Source organism: Sturnira hondurensis, unplaced genomic scaffold (assembly GCF_014824575.4).
Source record: "Sturnira hondurensis isolate 20B ecotype Veracruz unplaced genomic scaffold, ASM1482457v3 Scaffold0011291, whole genome shotgun sequence".
Lineage (NCBI taxonomy): Eukaryota > Metazoa > Chordata > Mammalia > Chiroptera > Phyllostomidae > Sturnira > Sturnira hondurensis.
Window position 1 is genome coordinate 4,452,794 of NW_028083922.1, and position 9,480 is coordinate 4,462,273.

Below are 9,480 nucleotides of genomic sequence, written 5' to 3' on the forward strand. Positions count from 1 at the left end.
TCATATTCTGAGCCAGGTAGTATACTAGATACTTTGTTATTGATTTTAGAGAGAGGGAGAAGGAGAGATACATTAATTTCATGTATTCATGCATTCATTGGTTGATTTTTGTATGTGCTCTGACCAGAGATCGACCCCACACCTTGAAGTATCAGGATGACACTCTAGCCATACTAGACACTTCAAATTTTTGAACTGTGTGAAACCCATCAAAATTACTATTACCCCAACTTTCAGGTGAGGACTGTAGTTCACCAGAATTAGTGACTTTTAGCAAAGAGGATGGTGTTTGGGAATAGAGAATTGTCTAGGGTCTGGACTCCTGCTCAGAGGCCTTGCTTATCTTTGGGTTCATTTGAGATTTACCTGACACTTATTTAGTTCCTATTGTGTACCATGCACTGTTCAATGTGACGGATACAGCAGTGAATAAAATGGACAAAAATTTGTTTTCTCATAGAATTTATATTCTGGTATGTTGGCAAGATCCTGAGTTTATTTCCGTTGTATCTTGAGGTTTTCAGAAATATATACCCATCATAACAATCCACTGAGACAGATGCTTAATTCTGAGCAACATTCAAGTTGGCGACCTGACATCAATCCTTAACATAAGCCCAGGGGGAGTTCTGACTTCAGACTTCCTGTTAAATTACATGTTTTGACAAGAAGAGCTGGAATTATGCCATTGTGGTTCAAGTTTTAATTCCATGATGATTCTCAGGGGTCACAAGCGATTGTGCCCTTCTGGTGGAGTCCCCTGCCCTGCCCTCTCTCCTGTTCTTTGTAGACGGGAACAGCGGCAACAGGCCAGGACCAGGCAGAGCAGCTGGCATAGGCTGGATGTCCCATAAACGTTGAGTCCAAACTCTATCTTAATGTGGGAATTCAAGGAATTCTTTCATGGGGTGATCCCCACAGCAACCTACACTTCCACTGCCTGTAACTTCTGTCTAAAATTACTTTTTCAGGCTGCCAGAAATGTGGTAGATGTCCTTGAAAACCATTTTTCACTTTTAACAGGCAATGAGTGGAACTGCTACAATAATTTTTTGAAGCTCCTGGACATAATGAGGCAGACGAAAATTTTTTGGCACCTGTGGAAATAATTATAAACACCTGGGCTAAAAAGCACGGAGTTAAGAGGAGGCTTGTCCCCAAAATGGAAATCTTGGAGTAGCCTGCCACCTTCAGGATAATTTACCAACTAACTCTACCAGAGAACACTGGATTTGATTTCTATAATCCAAAACCAATCCCAGTAAAAAACTCTTCATGATAATCTATGGTGGAAGCTAGGGTCCTTGTAGTACTTTTGCTATGGTTAAATATATTTAATAATTGCATTAGTTTTCTTTAAGTAAAACTACCAGTTCCTTTTAAAAAATTATTATTATTTCAAGACGATTATCTTTACATAGACTCTTTCCTCGCTTTTACCCGATTTAAAAGCAAAACTAAGCAAAACCAACAGCCAACCTCATTCTGCTGAGCAGATCTTGGAACACCAAAAACAGGTCTTTGCAGCCGCAGTATGTGAGAAATATTGTAGCTTTGGAAACCCTGCTACTTCCTGGTTGGTTCTTTTAGAATGGATTAATGACAATATTTCTAAATAATCTAAATAAAAATAGCAACACAGTAATCTATTCAGAAGTGGGGGGCGAAGAACACCACTTTAAAAAAATGTCTAATTGGCGTGACTTTCATTAAGTTACTCGAAGGTTTCCCTGGTTTAAAAAGAAAAGAGTAAGGCACGGAAAACGAGAATGCGCGCTGATTCAGCACTTAACACAAATTAGTATCAAAATAAAAGTATGGACAAATAACACAAATTACTCTCAAAAATAAAGAGAAAAGGATGGGCAGCATAAGTGATATGGATGAAATTAGATCAGACGAGTTATGAGAGCGGGATGTAACAAATCAAGCCAAAGAGGACAGGATGGTTCAGAAATGCATCAGGCAAGGAGACAGGAAAACAAAGGGCACTTAAATAAAAGAGCGGCAGAGAAAAAGTATTCATGGAAAACGAGCACACCCTCATTGCGTTCCTTTCACAAAAGCAGGAAAGGGCATTTTTCAAACCTTCCTTTATCCGGGTTCAATTACAGGTGGTTCCATTTTTATCGGCTCCTCTTTCGCTGCAGGGACTTCAAGGTCAATATCCTAAGGACTTTCCCTACTCAGCCAGCAACTTTGGAATCACGTGGAAAGACATTCAACCAATGTCTGGCCTCACTGCAGAGAATTAAATCAGAAAGTATGAAAGGCATGGAACTGTTTCAAAGCTTCCCGGGTGTCTTCAGGAGTCTCCAGAGTTGAGAACCAGAGTGCGTCCGAGCCCTAAGGTCCGTCCCCTCCCTTCCGAGGCAACCGCACGTGGGAGCCCCTGCCCGGAGAAAGGCGCTTTGATTCACTCCCGGAGGAGAAGCGGCATGTGCCCTCCCAACCGCCAGGGGGCAAACGGCGCGCATTTAGCGCTGGTTTTCCGGTGCGAGAAGCGGTCGACCGCGGTTTGCGCATGCTCGGTGCGTCCTGGGGGTCACCCTCGCCGGGATTCCCACGTGCAGTGTGAACCTGAGGGCATCATGTTGTGAGAAGATGGGGGCTGCGGTGACGCGCGCGATCAGGAATGTCAATCTCGAGAACCGGGCGGAACGGGAAATCAGCAAGATGAAGCCCTCTCCCGCTCCCAGGCACCCCGCCACCAAGAGCCACCTGCGAGATCAGATGAACAGTACGTGGTGCTTGGGTGCTTGGGCCCTGCTCGCGGGCTTTCTTGTGCGGGCAGTGCCGCGCGGGTGGACGTGGGTACAGTGGCCGGGTTGACAAGACTCGGCCGCGGTGGTTCGGGTCCGGCCACGGAGCCGGTGACACTGAGCCAGCCCCCTGGGGCCAGCTGTTGTATCGGCGGCTCCTCTGGCCTCATCGTCCGGAGGTGAGGACCGGTGAATGCACCCGCTGCCTCGGTCCTCGTCTGCTTTTTGCCTTTTTGGGTTTTTTTGCCTGTTCCGTAGGGCCTTTTGGTAGAGGGAATCACTTTCAGAAGGACTTACGTGCAACGGAAGTTGTCCCCAGGTGTCTTCACAGAACGGTGGACACCGAGCCTGACCTAGCATTTGGGTTCACTTTAAAACGTGTTTCGTGCTGTCCCAATGGTGGTTTTTTAACAAAAAATTAAAAGTGACTGGCGCGTGTTAAGTGTTTAGGATCTCAAAGGGAACTTTGCTTTAATAATGTGACAATCTTTCCATAGGCCATCCAGATATTAAGAAAGAAATCGATAGAAAAGATGACAAACTGCTGTCATTACTGAAAGCTGTGTATGTTGATTCCAAGGATCCTATGTCTTCTGTGCAGGTAATGTGTGTTTTAATTAAGTAAATAATTTTTCCTTTTTGCACTCCAGGATAATTATCAGAAAAGTGTGCAAATAGTAAGAGTGAGGAGCTCTGTAAGTGTAAAACATCAGTGTAGTTGTGACCAGAATACAGTGCATTGCCAGAGTTTAAGTCCAGTGGTCTAAGCAAGACACACATGCCTTGGTTCACTGGTTATTTACTGAAATTCTAAAGGACTTGTGAAAGTACTGATTGAATGCAACTGTGTGATTTATTTTGTATTATTTCAAGACTTATGGGATTTGGTAAGGTATTTCAAGTGGTTGTCATTTGTTCTAGTGGCTGTCTAGTGGAATGACCAAAGGAGAGCTTTAAAACTCTTCTTACCCTTCAGTGTATTGAAATATGTTTTAACCTCAGGGATTCTTTTAATGTTGTATTGGTGGTATTTGGGTTTTTTAATTGGTTTCTTAAGGAGGTGTTTAGATAGCATATGCAAAACAATGCATTGGGAGTGGGAACCTATATGTAAATCCATAAATGCCAGGCATAAATGCTTTGTATATAGTGATGAACAAAATCTAGTCCTCGTTCTCACAGCGCTTATGGTATTGCAAGGGACACAGGCATTAAGCAGATGAGCAGCCATATCCACAATTACGGATATGTCTGTGGGGGAGAAAATATTAAAGGAGAAATATAGGCACTGTGAGTGTCTCAGGAGGACCTGTTTGAAATTGGAGGGTCGAGGGTGGTTTCTGAGGAAGCCATGTTTGAGCTCAGGCCTGAAGGATGAGTGGGAGTTAACCAGTAAGTGGGTGGGGGCTGGAAGGTTCTAAGTAGGGAGAAGAGTTTGATCAAAGGAGAGGCAAGTGCCTGTGACAACTTCCAAATTTCTTTCCATTATAAAATTCTCTGGTTCTCACTCTCTTTTTGGATAAGCAATACACTGTACAGGTATAGTTATTAGTATAATTTTTGATAGAGAAGAGACATAAAATTCATGTAAAATAAACATTTTAAATTATTACATGTAATAGCAGTTACTGGGTTCAGTTATCACCACATGCTCACATAAAAAAGACAGTAGAAGTTGATGTTCATGTTCTTTGTTATTTTTAGGCAGTTGCTGAGTAATATTTCCAAGTGTTGTTTTTCTCATGTTACACGAAATCATGCATTTGAAAAGTGGCTCTTGGGGAGCAAAAATATGTAATGCTTTTTACATGTAAACCGTATAGAGATACAATACATAAAGAGATATACAGTGATATTAAAATTTAAAGGCGTTATTAGGAAAGTCTAAAAAGGCTCATGGGGAGTGAGTAAAAAAAAGGTTGAGGTACCTATTTATGTTCTTTGTCCCTTTTTTTCTTTTTTGGCAGTACATTTGTGATGCCTCTAGACATCAGTGACTGTGCCTGCCTTATGTGAAATAATTATTTTTGATCTGACTTTTTAATTTATTATTGTTCAGAAGTCTGTGAAATAACACCATTTTGTCCTTTGTGCTTTAGGAAGCCTGGGCTCACTCTAACATAAAAACAGTATTCTGAATTTTTCCTAGTACTTCTATTACTGTGTATTTTATGTCAAAATTTTTGTTTGCCATTAAGTACAGTGATGTGTGAAGATTTTTTTAGCTGAATGGTCCATTGTCTAAACATAATTTATTAAGTAACTCTGTCCTTTTTCTCACTCCTTTAAAATACTAATATATACACATACTAGTCTGTTTATGGATTTCAGTTTTACTTATTGATCTTTCTATTTCTATATTAGAATCAGACTTTATAAATTTATAGAGGTTTATAATGTATCTTGATATGCATTAGACCTTCTCTCCCTTTTCAAAAGTTTCTTAGCTCTTGTCACATGTTTTTCTTCCAGATGAACTTGAGGCAGAGTATCAGGCTATTTAATAAGTTCTGCTTGGATTTTGAGTGTAATTGAAATGGGTCTACAGGGAGCTTTCAGTTTTGGAAAGTGAAGTTGGGAAGAATGTTTCAGGCCATAATTTCAGTACAAAGGTACTAGATCATATCACACCTTTGGAGTAGGGTCAGAGTTCAGCACAGTTATGGGGAAGTGTGAGGGATGAATTTGGGAGAAATGAGGTGGGGTGAGGGTGATGGGAGTCAGAGCACGGAGGTCCTTTTTTGTCTTGCTAAGGAATTTGGGTTTTGTCCTGTCACCAAGCGAAGTCATTGAAGAGTCTTGTGGAAAAGTGACTTGAGATTTGCTTCATAACAGGGACCATTTTGAGAATGGGCTGGGAGAGAACAGACTGTTTTATCCAGTTAAAGGAGACCAGTTAAGAAGCTTTTGTAGTAGTTTCTTCCAGACACACAGACACATTGGCTTGGACTAAGGTGATTGAGTAATTGGGAGAGAAGTGAATGGCTTCCAGAGGGACCTTGGAGGCGGTATCAATAGGACTTTGTCACTGATTGGATATTATGAGGGAGGTGTCAGTATACGGGACATGGGAGAAGTTTCAGGGCATGGGATGTGGGAAGTGGGCCGTGTTGAGATAGAGAATATGGGGAGAGAATTGGGTTTTCAGAGGAAAGGGATAAGTTTAGTTTTAAATGTGTTGGTTTGGAGGTATTTGTAGATTAAGTAGAGATGCCCATTCGGCATTTGGGAGTTTGGGTCTGAAAGTAAGGAGAAAGGTACGGGTCTGTGATCACCTTTGGAAGTAATTTGGGTAGTGATGAAAGTGCAGGTGTGATGTGGGCTTACTTGGGAAGAGTGATGGAGTACAGGGTGACAGAAGCTGTGTGTCACAGCTTGGCGCACACCGACATTTAAGGGGCAGCAGCAGGGAAAGAGCCCAGGAGCAAACGACGAAGGCGCTACTGGAGAGACAGGTGGGCCACTGGGAGGAAGGTGGCGCTGAAACCCAGCGTGAGATGCTGCGGTGACTTTAGAGGAAGCCTGAAAAGCGCCTTCTGGATTGACATCTAATCCTCTGGATTAGGTGTCACCAAAATCATTATGTTGTAAAGCTTAACTGAAAAGAAGGAAGTGTTGGTGTTGGGTTTGTGGGTGTTTTTAAAAGGTGACTGGAGCGTTTTTATATTTTGACCAAACAGCAGCATTAGGCAGGGCGGGTGCAAGGACAGGCACGATGGTGCAGAACGAGGTAACAGGAATGAAGCGCAGCTTGGATAGGGGCAGGCAGGTAGAAAGGCGCATGTGCGTAGAATGTTTCGTTTTTCTTTGCTTGAGTATTAGAAGTATTCATTTATTTTCTCTTGAGAGGCAAAATCTCTAGCATTTAAATTTATTCACAGAATTTAGAGGCATTGGATATAAAATGGCAAACTAGGAAACAGGATGGAGCCGATAAGGCCGCATCAGAGCCCTGCCCTTCTGAAGCAGTCTTGATCTATTCAAGTTATTGCTCTTTTAATATACAAATGAAATGATGTGAGTAGATAGTATACATCTGAGTGTTATTTTCTAGAATTACCTTAATTTCTTAAAGATTGAGCTATAGTTATTTAATTGTGATGTGGCCAGAATGCCATTATAATGAGAAAATGTGTTTCAGAGAAGCAGGTATATTATGTATTTGTAGATTTGAGAAGCATGCTGTAGGTATCAAATCTTTTCTCTCATCTTGAAAGCCTTTTCATTTGTCTTTGTCTTTTGATACCAGGCAGAAGATGCTGGAACACGTCCAGAGCCAAAGGAGTTCCGATTGCCGAAGGGCCATCACTTTGACATGAATATTGAGAACATTCCCAAAGGCAAAATTTCCACTGTGGAGGCATTGACACTTCTCAACAATCATAAACTTCATCCAGATACATGGACTGCCGAGAAAATAGCAGAAGAATACCATCTAGAACAGAAAGATGTAAATTCTCTTCTGAAATATTTTGTTACTTTTGAAGTCCAAGTCTTCCCTCCTGGAGACAAGAAAGCAATACAGTCAAAATGAAGGAAATCACGGAGTTATTTTTCCTGTGTACTCCCTGTCCCCATGCCGTTTGTCCTCTCGTTTTTAGCATATTAAATTATATACGTTACCTGATGTTTAAAGCTTCCTCCTCCTGAGAGCATCCTATTTATTGAGCTCTGCCGCATTTTCAGGACTACTGATAAAATAAATTTTGTTTTCAACTTTAATTTGTATGTAATATCAGCATGACTACATAGCATTTGTATAAATTCATTACAAATAGGAGTTAATGGGTTATTTTAGGCACATCATACCAGTTGTTAAACTGGTCATATGACCTCTTAGGAAATGTCCTGAATCCCTCATTTAACCTTTAAAGTTCCATCTTCCAGTTCAGGTGGTTAGTGTATTTTCCCTGTGGATAGGGAAGGTAAGGGTTTTCCTGCCTCCCAAGACCGACATTTGCTTCTTGGGGAAAGGGAGACTTGACAGTCAGGTAGAATAGCACCGGAAAGCAGACAGGAGACTGCGTACAAAATAAATAGAAAAGACATTTTTACTACTACCCTGGGGATACAGATTAGTAAGGCCTTTTGTTGTTTTGAAATAACAAAATAGTTATAAAAATAACAAAATAATTATAAAACATTATTTGGCACTTACAAAATTTTAGCAAATCTCTACTTTGGCAAACAAGTAACTCCAAAAGCTTTCAGGGAGGCAGGCAGAAGTGGAAGCTATCTAAAAAGTTCACTTTACTTGAGACTTAATGTAAAAATACAAGAAACTTTTACAGAATACTTAAAGAATCGCAATAAATAAAGTTTGGTGACCAGATATACAGGGTCTGGCAGAAGTAAGGCCTGCTTGAGTGTGGTTGGTAGGGTAATATGGGTGTAATAATTTACAGTTTTAATTTGGACATTTCATCTACAAAGTCATGGTGTACTTGAGTGTGATACTGTTATGTTACAGAATTACAAGCTTATGATTTTCTAATACAAGACTTTGTTATAAAAAGAGGCTTTACTTGTGCCAGACCCTGTGTATACTTTCTAATTTAAATGTTGATTGGGAAAAAAAAAACAGCAAGTAGAAGTGAAAAATGTGACATTGCAAGGCACTTGGAAGTTGTTGCTTCATTTAATACATTTATGAGGACACCAAATACCAGAACCGGGGTCCTGAGCAGAATTGTGTAAGTTTAATTCTGTCATACTAACTACTTGGGAGATCTTGGGTAGACTGTGTAATCTCTTTGAGATGGACTTTTCTGTATAAGTGATTGTAATGCTGCCTTACTTAACTGTGAGGGTTACTGTGGGGATAAAATAATAAGAGACAACAAGTATGATTTTGCTTGATGCAATTGCAAGTGGAGGCCTGAGGAAATTTCTTGACCTAGTTTAAGATTATTCTGTAGTTTATGAAACAACCTTAGAATTTAGGTTTTCAAAATTTTAGTGTCAGTAGGAAGCGTATCTCAAAAGAGCAGAAGGTGTGGGTTGTAGGAGCTTTGGGGAACGTGGTAAGAAAAATTCCAGGTTAGCGCTGTCTGTCTGAGGAAAGGTAGACATCATTACTTCCCAGGAAGTGCCCTGGAAATGGTGTGAAAGGTGCGGAGGCATTCAGCATGGTGATGGAATTAGGCATGGTTAATACTGAGAAGAACAAAATTGACTGACAGGAAATTTTTAAGCTTGTTTTCAAATGCAGTTTCATTATATGAATATACGTAGTTTGTATTTAGTTCAAAACTGTTATTTTAAAGAAAAATGTATAAAATTGCATTTTAAAACTGAAAAATCAATCATTAAAACTACTGTCCTTTATCAAATAAAGATCAATACTTGAATCACTAATAGTGCTATTTCTGAGCCATTTTCCCTATTCAAATCTCTACCGTGGGTAGACAGCTGTAAAGGTGACTGTTACATGGTGTCACATTATAAAATAAAGTATGTCCTATGTCATTCATTGGCTTATTACTGCTTTTTATTATATATAGGGGAGCACTTGGGAAGTAGCGGTGTCAGAAAACCTGCCTGTGGTCTCAGCATCACCACTAGCCATGTGGGCTTGGAAATGCGCTTACCTGTAAGGCAGGTAGTAATTGCTAGCAAAGCCAGTTACGGGGCTAGGCACCAATCTGGGTATTTTATGAGTATTAGCTTACTGAATATTTAGCACAGGTCTAAGGGTAAGTACTGTTATCCACAGTTT

At 40.5% G+C, this 9,480-nt stretch overlaps 1 protein-coding gene across 1 annotated transcript; it reads left to right on the forward strand.

Moving 5' to 3' along the window:
* Positions 1 to 2,416: 2,416 nt before the first annotated feature.
* On the forward strand, positions 2,417 to 9,234 carry NDUFAF4 (NADH:ubiquinone oxidoreductase complex assembly factor 4). The gene is made up of 3 exons (XM_037059740.1): positions 2,417 to 2,740; positions 3,260 to 3,363; positions 7,012 to 9,234. Exons 1-3 carry the CDS (start codon positions 2,605 to 2,607, stop codon positions 7,294 to 7,296), a joined length of 525 nt encoding a protein of 174 aa, XP_036915635.1. The 5' UTR covers positions 2,417 to 2,604; the 3' UTR covers positions 7,297 to 9,234.
* The last annotated feature ends 246 nt before the right edge of the window (positions 9,235 to 9,480 follow it).

What these genes read in the sequence shown, in the direction of transcription:
- NDUFAF4 (XM_037059740.1), top strand. Translation starts at nt 2,605, where the DNA reads ATGGGGGCTGCGGTGACGCGCGCGATCAGGAATGTCAATCTCGAGAAC. An exon ending in CCTGCGAGATCAGATGAACA is followed by an intron (nt 2,741 to 3,259) that starts GTACGTGGTGCT and finishes ATCTTTCCATAG; the next exon opens with GCCATCCAGATATTAAGAAA. An exon ending in ATCCTATGTCTTCTGTGCAG is followed by an intron (nt 3,364 to 7,011) that starts GTAATGTGTGTT and finishes TTTTGATACCAG; the next exon opens with GCAGAAGATGCTGGAACACG.